Source organism: Papilio polytes, unplaced genomic scaffold (assembly GCF_000836215.1).
Source record: "Papilio polytes unplaced genomic scaffold, Ppol_1.0 DF821511.1, whole genome shotgun sequence".
Classification (NCBI taxonomy): domain Eukaryota; kingdom Metazoa; phylum Arthropoda; class Insecta; order Lepidoptera; family Papilionidae; genus Papilio; species Papilio polytes.
The window spans coordinates 2,320,370-2,334,376 of record NW_013527693.1 but is presented as its reverse complement, the minus strand read 5'-3'; the positions used below and the strand labels follow the sequence as shown (position 1 = coordinate 2,334,376).

Sequence of the window (14,007 nt, the reverse complement as noted above, 5' to 3'; positions counted from 1 at the left end):
GTATGCCACACAATGAATTCCATTGGGCATACTAAATTAAAATTGAATCTATCGAACTTTCAGTTAAGTACTAAACACAAAAAAAATGAATGATGACCATGAGGTTATAAACAAATTACAACTATAACAATAAGAAAGAAACAGAAAAAGTATGAATAATGAGGTTACCTTATACATATCTCGCTTATCGTTCTCATCATTGAGTGCTTGCTGGCAGGCGTGCACCTCAGCCAGGATGTTGTTCATGAGCAGCGCCAGCTCGGGCTGCGTCAGCAAAAGCTTCTTCAGGCGGAATGGCAGCTCGGCTGCCGTGCCCTCGCAGTACACCAGCACAGCCATGTCATTACTGCGCACCAGCGCTGAACACGATGTGGGATATATCTGGAAACATTAAAATCTTTCGAACAATAGATAAGGGGGTAAAAATGTAATTTGCTTCTGTCAGATTCTATTTCTTTTAAATTAGGCATACCAAACTCTTCCTCGTTAGTTACCATTTGAAAAGCATAGTCTAGAAAATAAACAATTTCCATGACTCAATCATTTATTCAACTTAACATATACTTACATCATCTAAGATCTGACACTCCCTGTTCAAAGTTACAAACTTAACAGTGTCACCTTGCTCAACTGGATCCACTGCAATAACATAATAAAAATAAGCACTACAAATAAACTTAGTTACAAAAATAAATATTAAGTTACAGCAGAACACATTGGTCCATGTGTTCTTAATTTGTCTTTTTCAAATATTGGCGGCTTAAGGCTATCAACAGTCTAAAATTCTTTAATTTATATGTGAACTACTATACCTAATGCCAAGCTATTATCCTGCTGTGGTCTATCTGAAGCTCCAATTTCAATAGTGATAGGATGAGTGTAGTCAATGTCGAATGTCTGGGCCTGGGATGATTCTATTGCATTCAGTATTGCCTCCTCCGTTATCTGTATTGTATCTATCAAGGAGCTATCACTACTCACTTGTGATGCAGCATCTTCTGAAAAAAATACATTTTTTAGTCATCATCATCATCATCATCCACTTGCCCTTATCCCTTATGGAGGGTCGGCACAGTATGTGCTGCTCTTCCATACATCTCTATCAGCCGTCATATCTGAATCCACTCCTTTCTTAAGCATATCTTCTTTCACACAATCCATCCATACTTTCTTCGGTCTTCCTCTTCCTTTGTAGCCATCCACATTTAATCTCAACACTTTCTGGTTTATGTCATAACATAATTTATAATCTTCCTTTATTGGTGTAAATGCAACAGTTTGGATGGATGGATGTTCGTTAAAGTTTGTAGCCTAAACTGCTGAACAGATCTTGTTGAAATTTGGCAAGATGTAGAGGATAGCCTGAAGAACACATTGGCTTGTCTAATTTTTAATCCATGTGGGCTAGATACTATAAAAACAGAAAAATAATTCTTAACTTACCGTTCAACTCTCTGTTTTTGCTCAACAAATGTCGCAAATGTTTACTTATCTTTGATATAGCTTCCTTCACCCTCTTCTGATTCATTTCAAGTGATTGTAACTTTTGTGTTAGAGCTATACGTCTATCGGGAACAACTGCCATTAAGTTGAATCTGAATGAAGATATATTTTGGTACACATTTTTTGGCAATTGACAATTATAATTATATAAAAGCGATCTTCAGTTTTGAAAAAGTTCAAAAATACCTGATGTCATGCACCTGTTCACCAGCATCTCTACCAAGTCTCTCTGCCATTACTCTTCGAAATTTGTCAGTCCAATCCTCATCATTCGCCCAAGGACCATGATCAGTGGGATATGGCTTCAGACCATCCAATTCAAACAAATGACCATTGATGGGTACAAAACTTACAAAATGGTAAGCCTCACCTAAAAACAAGGATAGTTTAGCAAATAAGTTTCTGTACTTGTTCAATGGCTAAGATAGTGTTGCCTACCATTACCTAAGTATTTTGAAAATCCTACTAAGGTCAGATCATGCTAGTGAGTGGAGTAGGAAGATGCAATTTAGCATTCTGTCAACTGTCCCTGTCTTTCTAGGTGTATTTTTATAGTGGTATTTCTAAAATAATACCTGTAAATCGTCCAGTGGAGACACCAGCGTTTTTATCAGCTTTTTTTCTAGCTTGTGGGATGGCATGAGAGTTGTGTGCACAAGCTAACTCAGGAGTGTTGCCTATCGCCCAACCTTTATTTTCTGGATTCATACCTAATGTATGATGCTAGAAATGTAATATCGAAAATTGTTATAACAAATGTAATTTTAATATTTTGTACATAGTTATAAATAAAATTGTAACATACGCAAAAGTTTTTACCACATACCTTTAGCCTGCTTAGAGTTTCACCTAAGTGAAGATTAGGACAATTTAATAAAATAGAAAGAAGCGCATGTGTTGCGCAACTGTTGGGGACCATCTGCTGTGCAAAAAATATGTTATTGATTGTCTCTTCATCACGTACGAAACTTTCTATTTGTTCTACAAATTTTCGACGCGAACGCCTCTCCTCTATCCATCTGAATAAAAATATAAATCCATACACAGGACTTTCCAAAGGCTTATGTAAGTCATAAATTTCTTCCACTTGAACTCCCTTTACACCAAAATCTTCCAATAGTAAAGTAAACAGTCCCGGATCACTTTCTAATTCGAGCCATCCTTCAGTTAAACTATTTAATTCAACCGGCATATTTTTCATATATGTGGTTTAATTTCCTTTGTAGACAATTTTTTTGCCACTAATTCTTTTTTTTTAGTTTAATGTTTATAATTAGAAAGTAGGGATCTCAAAGTTCTTATATTTCTTTTATAAATATCAAAAGAAAATAAATTACAGTGTACAAAGTTGTACAATATACAATCTGACAATGACTTTTGATTGTCAGTTTTTTGACATTGACATCGGGTACGGGGAGCGCATAAGCAGTTTTAGGGTTACCTGGAATGGAAACCACCTGACTTCATCGGTTTTCCGTGCGAAAGCAAAAACGTACTAGATATAAGCAAATGATTTGCAACTTGATATGAGTACCAGTTGTATTTCATTATTATTTAAATTGATTCATCTATACAAATTACACACATTTATTATTGTTCACGTAAAGGCAAGGCAACGTTATGTTTTTTGACTTAACTGAGTTCAGCATTAATGACAACAGGTAGTCGTATGTAGCATCAACACACATGGTCTTAATATTAGCAAATAAAACTGTACATGTACATTAAACATGTTTTGATGTTAGCTCCGATATTTCTCTAGAATATCAAAAATTTTTAAATGACAACATTAACCTCATGCAACATCAGCGCTATCATTGGTCTAAATAAGACGCTGTCAAGATGACGTATGCTATTCGCGAATTCGCATTCGCAATATTCTGTCAAAGATATTACTAGATAACTAGGTAGTAACAAAATTGATGATCTGCAGATCAGCTCACGGTTCGCGTCAACAAAAAGATTAACTCAATTTGTATCTACATAGATTTATCATCAGGGTGAGTTGTGGGGCACGGGGCAATTTATGGCTAGCGAGCTCCATTAATTATAGTATGTCGCGTTGAGACGTCAGCTGCTAGTCAGTTCAGTTCAGTTGTTAGCCGCAGCTCAACGGTTTAAAGCTATGTTAGCTGATCTTTCAACCAGTGTTAAGAATCAGAACTGATTTACACATCTCTATAAGATACTTGTCATGTCAATGTCAAGCAATATCCATATTTTTCACGTGTTTGTTATTGTTTGCAAAATAACTTGAGTTCAGCTGAAGCTGAAATAAACTTCAGCAGTTTTTGAGTTTTGCTTTGATGGACGAAGCTCGTAACGGCAGTTTACGACGAAAATATGGAGGATGTTCTGTGTTTGTCAGAAAGAGAATTTACCACATATTTTATATCAATTTACCGTGAATTGCCAACGTTATGGAATACAAAGTCCCGAGATTATACGGACAAATATAAAAGGAAATTGGCCTTCACGAAAATGACAAATTTATTAAAAATGCTCCGTCCTAATATTACTGAGTATGATGTAAAGAAAAAAATAAACATCTTGCGTACCAGTTACAAACGTGAAGAGAACAAAGTTATTAAGGCCATGGGTTCAGGTTCTGGGGATCCTTATGTACCGTCATTGTGGTTCTATAATCATTTACAATTTCTACATGAAGAGGATGAAGCAGATGGAGAGAATGAAGAGAATGACATAAGCATCATAACAGATAAACAGGTAATTGTTACAATTGGTTTTTTATAGTGTGATAAGTTTTACACAATGTAACGGTTAAGCTATTTATTAAATGGTCATTTCGCTTCCTCAAAGAACTATTGAGTGGTTATTAATGGACAATTTATAATCTAGTAACATATAATACAGTTGTATCTAATTATTTTGTGTGTTTAAAGGAATCATCATCGTCACGATCATCAAACTCATCACCTTCAAATTCAATGCAACAAAAAAAGAAAAAAAACAACAACTCTAAATATGAATTTAGGATAGCCAAGGACCAAGTCAACGGGCTAGAAAATGAATATAATGTAATGGCAACAAACTGGGCGTATAAATTGGAGTGGATGACTCCAAATCAAAGGCGACTGGCAGAAAAGTTCATTAACGAAATACTCTTTGAAGGTGAAGAAGGAAATCTTAATAGGAATTCTGTAGTAATTAATGCTAACAGTACATGTTCAATTCCCTCAAAACCTGTTATAACAATAAAATCTTCCAACTCTGAGTCATAGATATCTTCTGAAATTCTTCTATTCTAAAAAAACAAAAAGTGAACAGTGTGTCGATTTTTCTGCGACATTCTGACATAAAAATAAGTACAGTACTATGAAAGCAGTTGAAAAATTTAATTTTCTAGTAATTTACCAGCATGACCTGGGTTTTTTAAATCTATAAAATGTGTATTTGTGTTAATATTCACTGGCTTTCTCAATAGCCATCTTATGATGTAAAAAAATTAGGATTAAGACTAGGATTAGGTTGACTGAGGCCTAATCCTCTGTGGTGTAGACTTGAGCTCTCAAAGAAAGCTGCTCTCAAAGAGAGCTGTCAAAGAATATAATCTATAGACTATTTTCCCATTCCTTTAATTGATTCATACACTTATTTGATTGGTTGGGGTTGAAAGCTACCAGCTAATAGGATGATCACTGTTTGTTTAATATCAGTTGGATTGAATAAGAACACATATCATTGCAACAACATTTATTTTGTATGTACACTTAATTTTCGCAGCTTTGTATAATGTACAAATAATAAATGCACAACTTCAGCATTGTAAAACTCTTAAATCAAAATAACTCGCAAGCACAAAGTGTTGCAATTAAATGAAACTTTAGAACATTACAATAAAGTTAATGTATATCAGGAATTGGTCCCACTTTAAAGTTAGTACGCTCAATGGTAATAAAATATAATTACTAAATAATTATGTTACCATGGTGCTGTTTATAGGAAAATTCTCTCAGTTCGTTTTTGTTACACAGAATGATTGTTTATACATTAACAGTATTTTTACACGGACTTGAGATTACAAATCGCGTTAAAAATACTGTTATTGCAATTGATGGCTACTGTTTTAAGTGTCCGTTACTTCAGACCAACTGCAATTTGCATGTTAGTTGTTAGTAGATTATTTACAAATATTGAGCATGTTGCCATTGTAAATAATAAAAAATATTGTCTATTGTTTAAATTCAAATTCCGTTTGTCTTAAAACGAAACGTTATTCAGCTGTGTTTTGTTTTATACAATATAAATTTTGTAATTAAGTGTTAATTAAAGTTTTAGAGGTTAGTGTGGGTCATAATTTACTTGATAGGTTATAATTTTCAATGTCAAAAAACTTATGCTGAGATTATGTAAAAATAGCACCGTTTATAAGCATATTGTTTACGTAACCTCAACATACAATTTTTATGGTTTCTCCGTCTAAGCATGGTACTAAACAAAACGTCATTCAAGTTGTGCAATAACGATGTGTACAAATTACAAATAATTATGCATGTTGGTGACTAAATGACAAGTATTTTAGTCGTTAAGTTGAGGACTAGAATAACTTTGAAACGAGTCAGTATCACTAAACACTAAATACATCTATGCATTCAAGTACAACGTGAATTAAATACAGCCAAACATAGAATGTATAGGTGTAGTACATACGTGCATTAGTGTTATGTATAAAACATCATTTTCGTCACGGTTTAAAATTCGATTTCCCTCGTCAGATCAGTCATTTACCCCTAGTGTTGCCAATATACAAAAATATTTAATTTAAAACACCGAATTTGAAACAAGAAAGCATTTTTTTCAATAAGTTAATGAAGCCAAAATAAAGTAGGTAAGCCTAAAAAGTAAACTCTGCTTTGTACAATATAAATAAATTAAATGAGCAATAACAGAAATGTTTTAACATGAATACTCTAGGCGGCTGCCGTGTTTATATTAGTTTACGTAGCTTTTCTATGAATGGCACAATACTACACAATGTTTATAAATATACAATAAAATACCGAACGAACAATTCTATTGGTTTCTTTCTATTTTTAGTAAATATTTATAAATTATTGCTTTATTACCTATACCCCTATGCTCACCGATACTGTCCCACTGAAATAAGGTAGTTTTTCATTACGTTCAGCTTTGATTTAAAACTATAAAATATATACAGTAAAAATATATTAAGTAACTAATTATAACATTTTAATATCACATAAGTACGCATCGCTCTTAAGTTTGACAGCCTACATTAATTAAAAAATAACAGTTTCATGTGTGGATATGCCAGACGTACGAAAAATAATACCGCAATATTTCAACAATGGATATGTCCGCATTCGAGACTTGGGGAACGTTCGATGATTATTTACAAGTCTCATCACATGAAACGCAGTCGATTTAAAGTACTAGCACACGTGGATGCCCGCCTGGCTTTCATCTGATGGCGTGGGTCGGCCTGTAGGGAGGCGGCGGTGTTTTGGGAACTTGGGTCTGTGTGTGGCTATGGGGCAGGTGTACAGGGGCGGGGACATCGTCCATCTGGCCGGGTATGATGGGCACTTCCGCGGCGGTGGAAGGTTCTAGACGCGCGCTGCTAGTGGCGGGAAGCAGCCGCGCGGGGTTCAGCTTGATGGCATCATCGTAGGTGGGCGGGGCGCCCGCTACAGTCTCGTAGTCTGGCGGCTTCTGCTGCATCGTCTCCTCGTCCGGCATCGATATCACGTGAATGGGATCGTCAATCTGTAATAACACAGAATTATAGGTTTAGTATGGATATATGTGTGAATTGGAGGCAGGGTCTATCTTACTAACATCTTCGAAAGTGACGAAAGATTTTTTTTTCCAAAAATTGTGAGAGAAATGAACACAATGGTACCTAATTATTGTACAAATCGTGCAAATCCCTTTCTCTTTTTGTTAGCTGTAGCTTGTATTGTGAGTTACTTTGTAGCGGGGTCTTGCAATTTTTATGATTCAGAACGAAGTCAAAACAGGTCAAAAGAAAGATTCAAATTATGATGATCTTGAGTCAAATTATATTCCTTGGTTTTTACAGGTAAATAAGAGTTACCAAAACATATAAAAGTGTAACAGAAATACCATTACAAGCAGATTTTTGTAACCTGTCTTAGTTAACAGATTATTTCACTTGAAGTACCGTTTTGCACCTACTTTCATTTTTTCCTACATTAGAGTTAAAAAGTTTGTTTTTAGCGTTCTAGAAAAACTATTAAAACGTTTTTGTCTATGATTTTGCCAAGTATAATATAATACAAAATATCGTGGTAATATATTACATTAACAAATATTGAATCAAGTTAGTTTTTATTTTGTTGGAAAAAAACGGTAATCGGTTTTATTTTTAAAGTGACATTATCGAGAAATATTTTTATCGTTTTCTATAGATATTTTATTTGGACATTTTAAAGCCACAGTGATGGATTACTAATACACTGAATTGATACTAATGTTTATATAAATGCAGGTCATACAGCGCAGAAGTAGTGATCACAAAACAAACATTTCGAGAAATGGCTGGTAATTGACGCTTTGACGATCTTTAAATCTGCGCGCAATCTTTCCAACTCAAATCGCTGGCTTTCGCGGCCCAATATATTCACATCACTTAACAGATTGTAAGATTGATTTTACTTCTAACATATATGTGAATGATTTGTTTTTCTAGACTTTTACAGACTTTTTTTTTATAATATAAGGTGGCAAACGAGCAAGCGGCCACCCGAATCCACCGAAATGGAAAGCGACAGATTGGCAAACGTGGCATAGCAAAGACGGAGTATTACCTATAACTGAACTTATACATTCTGTCCTATGGTCGTAGGCTAATCGTTTTACATAGTTTGTGCATAAAAAAATTGATTGTTGAATTACCTGGTGGGTGTCAGGCGTTGCGCGGTCGTTGTGTGGTTGCCGTGCGGGCGACTGCAGCCAGCAGCACATGGCGGCGCAGATAAGCAAGGCGCCTGCGACGATGCACGCGACGCCCACGTAGCGTACAGGCTCCGCGTAGTCCTCCGCTAGGCCCAGCCAGTTGATGAGTGCGCCAGCGCACAACAGCACCATGCCGTACCGGTACGGCCGCTGGGACTGTCTGCCTTCGTCCAGAGACATCCCTACAACAACAAAAAACATACTGTTTATGGTTTATCAAAGAAGAGTTTAGGAACTTTGAAAAGTATGGATTTCATATAAATAGGCAAAAAGACGCTGATCGCATATTCGATTGTAATGTTGGTATTTCAAGAGGAAGAAATACACGATGCAGGTAAAAAGGGAAAATATCAATTTATTAATGACGCTGAATAAGATACAGTTAATAATAAAAAAAATGCTTTAGCATAATGACAGTAAATAAATAACGTCATTAAGGTAATAAATGAATAGAAAAAGTAAATGTAAATAGCCCAGTAAACTACATAATGATGTTCAAATCGGACACGAGTAAACTGTCGGTCATTCGGCGCACTGGGGCAATGGCGTCGTAACGGGACTTACTATACAGAACCGGTAAGTTTTATAAAGAAAGTTGGGAAAGTTCACAATTCAATGAAAATTCACTTATTACGTACTCGAGTGCGATTTGCGAGTACCGTGTGAGAACTGGCCGCTAGAAGGAAACAGTTTTAATTATTTTGGATGGATTAACGAGGAAAGGTTGTCATAAGGCTTGTGCATCGGGACTCGTGCGATCGAGGCCGGGCAGAGACAATAGAGTCTTGAGAGATGTGGGTCAAGTTCGAAACGTACGACGCTTAGTCACGCACTGGCGACTTCCATAAAAATTACATTTTAATTACAATCAGACAATTGTTTTAGAATTAAAAACAAAACATTGATATAGCATGTTACAAAGAAAACTGTTAAAGTCAAAGAGCAAGATTCGGAGAGAAAGAGTGTGCCATTATGACACAATACCACTCCTAATTAGCCCTCGTGCATTATTAAATTAATCTGGTCCGCATTGCATCGTAAGCAATCGAATAAAATGAGAAATAAAAATGTATTAACTTACAAGATCTGTCTCTATATGTTGCATCTAATAATATTGGATACATCGGCCAAACCATCATGAATCCGTTTTTCTAACACCTCTAGAATGTTCGATGCAAAAAATTCCTTCCACAACGTTCGATAATATTTTCGTCACCTCTATTGAACACTTGTGCAAACTATTTACGTATTATTCTTATGTAAATAAGCGTGTGTCTATGCAATCTCGCGGCAATATAGTGAAGCGACGGAGAAAAACAAAAGAGATGATATATCTTATCCGGTAAGATAAAGTCTAGAATGTACAAAACGATAAACGAATGAACTACATTTAAAAAACATTGGAAAAATCTTGACATTGACACAGACGTCTTAAATGAAACTGTTAATCACATCTTGATACTTTGAATGCTTCTTTAAAATAACATAAAACGTGCTTCTTAGAGGGTACTTTGAGATTGAATGATTAAAAGAGTTTTCGTGTGAGTTCGTTGACATTACGGTCACCCTTCGACTTGGTGTTAAGGACCTTTATTTTTTAATATTAGAAAGTTTAATTCTTATCTTAAACAGACGACATTGTGATTGATGTCTTATGATTAGAAAACAAAAGAATTCAATACACGAGAACAGAAATTACTGTTTTAAAGTTTACAAATAAGGGAATTTGATGTTAATGATTTTTGGCATCGAAAAACGTGTAAAGGGTTCTTTATTTAATGGAAAAGAATATCTTAAAAAATGTCTATTAAAGTGAGAAAATGTAAATAGAGACGCAGTTGTCCAGTTGTAAGCAGTACATTACGCAGTATGTTGTCGCCCACGCCCTCGCTACGGCTTCCCGCCCGGCCTTACCTACCCATTAGCGCGATGTATTCGGTAACGAGATTAAAACCCCTATGGGTTACACTGCTTACCTTCACACATACCAACAACTGCGTAAATATTATAATTTGATAGTAGTTAGTAACTACCAGCTTTAGAAATACGATAACAAAAACGAATAACACCCTCTCGCGAGATTTTGATCTATGTTACTTCACAAATCGTCCAGCCAAGACTTTTCTTTGGAAGTGACGTCATAAGGGAGCGTCATGCTGTCTGGCGGCAAAAGGTATTTGTAGTAGTTTAATCACAATACATTTCTCATTATTTTTTCTTGATGTACACAAAAACTCTTTGTTTACGGAAATAGAAATCATAATATGGATATCTATCGTTGAAAAGTTACTTTTTGAGCATAATTTACATATTTGTAAGTATTATCTATGAATACATACTATGCCTTTACTCTTTACTTTATTAAAGCTGCGTAAAATATTATCAATATGTTAGAATAATGTATACTCTGTATTGAATACATTGACAATAAAATGCTTTCAATGTCACGTGTTGTTTGTTCTGATACCACAATCCACTTGAACAAATGTTTGTCGTTTCGTAATACTTGATAAAATAAAATTAATTATTCAAGTGCATAGTCGATTTGATAACCGTTGCTGTTTCAATTTTAACGAATTAAATAATACCGTAAAAAATACTTGTTTCTGTCGCGTTCATTTTCCTGAAATTGCACGCAATTTAAAAATTACTTTCTATAGGAATAAAAAAACAGGATTATTGTAAACTATCACAAGCATAAGTAAATGCATTACATTTATTAACTAAATCCAGTAAAGTATAAAAATCAAATTATATCTCACATCAAAAATGGGTATACGAACCTGCCAAGACCAACTACCCTGTTCTCAGTCGCACAAACACTAACGCGTTATTAATTTTCGGACTATACCATAAGCAAATTGTGGAAAAACAATTCATTATACGTATCAATATAATGTTACCTCTGGCAATTTTATTGAACGATGTTGACGTGGCCCTTCATTAACAATCGATTGGTGTTCCCAAGGACGAACATTAACTGCTCATTTGTGTATAACAAAAGTTAACAGCGTCAAGGAAAACATTCTTTTTCAATAAAGTGTAATATGAATCGGAGCATACATAAATGATTATTAAATTCCCATGCCATGGGATAGAATATTCATGAATCTACCACCGTATCAGTAAGCTTTATGAAAGAGATTAACTGCGGCTGTCCATTTGTTTAAGGGTGTGCCTTAAATTAGATTTAATGACAGTTTACACTAAGAAAGTATATATGGAATGCTATGTCCTAATAATGGTACCATTTTTAATGTAGTTTATATAACAACAATGCGCCACCTACTGGATAACTTAAAGTCATAATTTTAGTATTTTACCTCGGTCAAAAATGAGTCTTGATTTAAAACAAGTAACATAAAGTAATTATAAATGGTAATTCATTTAAGTTTTCCTGCTAGAAAATAATTATTTGTGGTATTTTAATCTTACAAATTAATTGTACAAGTTTTTGTAATTAAAGTTTTAATAAATATAATGCTTGGTAATAAAATGTAATACCGAGCATTATGTAATATTTAAAATTTATATTCCAATCTGGAGCGTACTATGGTAAAGGTAATATCTAGTGCTAGCTGGATTAGCTAATAGAATTACTAATACATTAACAGCATTACTAGCAACCTTGAAATCAAATAAAAATAAAACGCATTCATTCCGATATGTATTTATGGACGCGGCAAAAAAATTTTTGTCATTAGTTTTTTTAATCTGTTTTGTCTGTCCTTACAAACAATACATTTGTCCGTGACTTGGTTTATAATATTACATCATTTGCACGTTTAAGTTACGCAAAAAGTACAAATTGATCCGTAACAGACCATAACTGACTAAGGTCCCTCAAAATGGGATTTGTAAGTGTATTTAAATATGCATTACTTGTTCACGCTGGCTTCAAGTGTAATACTCGTACAGTTTAACCATTGTGTTTGATACGGGTTCTAAATTTGAACAATAGAATTGTAGCAATTAGTGGGGATAGGCCGTATGGTCGTTATTAGATGCGCCGGAGTCGTATCCACCGGAAGATGTACCGGTTGCTTGACCCATCACCGTGACTATCTTTGAATATGTTTTGACGTATTAAATAATGTTACTTTCAACTAAGACTTTGGCATTTGTTAATGATAACCTGACCTCTATTATACTCTCTATAAGACTAAGAATTGAATGATACTTTTAAAATCAGCCAACCATGTACTCCACAAGACAGTTCATTTGCTTCTCAAAACCTTCTAGAAGTCTGATTTCCTGATATACAAGGACGCATGAAACCCAATCTCTTGCCGCATTAAGAATTGGATTAAAGATAGACTGCTGTATCGTGGGTATAAGTTGAGTTGACCAACGACTCATTTCATATTGATTATTTGGCCTCATATTCCGGAAACAATATGTTATTAGCAAAACAACCTTCGCAATATCCATTGAGCGTTCCCAGCGGCAGCATTTTAGCACATCAAGGTTTCAATTTTGATTCTAAGGTTAACCAAAATGTATTTATTATAAACAACACTAAGATCATCAACATAATCTACAAAACAGATTATAAATCATTATGTTTACTCAGTTTTAAGTAAATTAATCTTCCAAAAAAATCCTGCCTCGAAGTTTACTGGTCGTAAACATTTTGATACTTGATTAATTTTTTCAGTTTATGTAAAACATGTCTTTTCTTTTTCTAAGACATTTATAAATATCAATCAATACTGATCTTACTTGATTTTTATGTTAATTTAATTTGTGCGTGTTACCGGATTTAATAAAATAAATCAATATATAAAGGAGGGGGCGGCACAGCGCCACCTTAAAAAAATATTTTCCAATGTACGAAGTATAATTTGATACCACTTTTACCGGTTACTCGCATTTTGCATAATTACATTGAAATCATTAAGTAATTGACTAGTAATCAATGCAAAAATATTGATAATAAAAATTAATCGAATATCAATCATCGACGAAGGTTTTATTACTTATTTTAATTGTTTATTGTTCTTTTTTAATCTACATAGATTAGCGAGAATAAATAAATAAGCTTCCTTAATTATTCAATACTTGTTTAGTACCTATAATTCTATGATAATTATAATTACTTATAGGTATATAGGTGTTGCTATATCTGTCCAATTATGTACTCGTAAAATATATAAGAACTAATAACACTAACAAACAAAAGTCTTGGAAAGATATTTAAAGATGACATAGCAAAAATAGTGTTCTATTTTTAAATCAATATTGTTACTAGAAGGATCTGATACGATTCTTAAATATTTGTGTAGTTATCCTGTAAATTAGCACGTGTATGTGAATTATTGTACGTTTTACTTAAGAAGAAAATCACGTTTGATTCTGTTAAGTTTATTTGTAAAGCAATCTGATAAAATGTATTAATAGATTAGCAACGCGTGTGGTTGAAGCGAACTGAAAAACATTTGCATAGTTATTTTTAACGAATAAATAATGCAAATTATCGCTTATTATTACTTAATTTTCATGAGGATTTTCCCAGTGGTTGAGAACGTAATTATACAAAAATAA

General features: G+C 34.0%; 3 protein-coding genes across 8 annotated transcripts in view; 1 reads left to right on the top strand and 2 right to left on the bottom strand.

Annotated features, from left to right (window-relative positions):
• Window positions 1–115: 115 nt before the first annotated feature.
• Window positions 116–2,866, bottom strand: LOC106108439 (ubiquitin carboxyl-terminal hydrolase calypso). Its single transcript, XM_013289605.1, has 8 exons — window positions 2,330–2,866; window positions 2,079–2,226; window positions 1,690–1,873; window positions 1,444–1,595; window positions 813–998; window positions 569–639; window positions 169–381; window positions 116–121 (listed from the first exon to the last, which is right to left on the bottom strand). Exons 1-8 carry the CDS (start codon window positions 2,702–2,704, stop codon window positions 116–118), a joined length of 1,335 nt encoding a protein of 444 aa, XP_013145059.1. The 5' UTR covers window positions 2,705–2,866.
• Window positions 2,867–3,638: 772 nt separating this feature from the next.
• LOC106108554 lies at window positions 3,639–6,538 on the top strand. Its single transcript, XM_013289755.1, has 2 exons — window positions 3,639–4,230; window positions 4,407–6,538. The coding sequence occupies exons 1-2, from the start codon at window positions 3,847–3,849 to the stop codon at window positions 4,743–4,745; spliced, it is 723 nt and encodes a 240-aa protein (XP_013145209.1). The 5' UTR covers window positions 3,639–3,846; the 3' UTR covers window positions 4,746–6,538.
• The window catches only part of LOC106108555, a 50,193-nt gene continuing 41,390 nt past the window's right edge, over window positions 5,205–14,007 (bottom strand). For 5 of the 6 annotated variants that reach the window (XM_013289761.1, XM_013289757.1, XM_013289759.1 and 2 more), the window contains 2 exons: window positions 8,404–8,645; window positions 5,205–7,251 (listed from right to left, as the gene is read on the bottom strand). In XM_013289761.1, coding sequence (XP_013145215.1) covers window positions 6,946–7,251; window positions 8,404–8,645 — 548 coding nt within the window. In that variant the 3' untranslated portion in view covers window positions 5,205–6,945. Of the gene's footprint in view, window positions 7,252–8,403; window positions 8,646–9,544; window positions 9,853–14,007 lie in introns of those variants that run through there. The other variant, XM_013289760.1, reaches the window with a different exon arrangement.

What these genes read in the sequence shown, in the direction of transcription:
- LOC106108439 (XM_013289605.1), bottom strand. Translation starts at nt 2,704, where the DNA reads ATGAAAAATATGCCGGTTGAATTAAATAGTTTAACTGAAGGATGGCTC. An exon ending in GGATAATAGCTTGGCATTAG is followed by an intron (nt 640 to 812) that starts GTATAGTAGTTC and finishes ATGTTATTGCAG; the next exon opens with TGGATCCAGTTGAGCAAGGT. An exon ending in AGTGTCAGATCTTAGATGAT is followed by an intron (nt 382 to 568) that starts GTAAGTATATGT and finishes TAATGTTTCCAG; the next exon opens with ATATATCCCACATCGTGTTC.
- LOC106108554 (XM_013289755.1), top strand. Translation starts at nt 3,847, where the DNA reads ATGGAGGATGTTCTGTGTTTGTCAGAAAGAGAATTTACCACATATTTT. An exon ending in GCATCATAACAGATAAACAG is followed by an intron (nt 4,231 to 4,406) that starts GTAATTGTTACA and finishes GTGTGTTTAAAG; the next exon opens with GAATCATCATCGTCACGATC.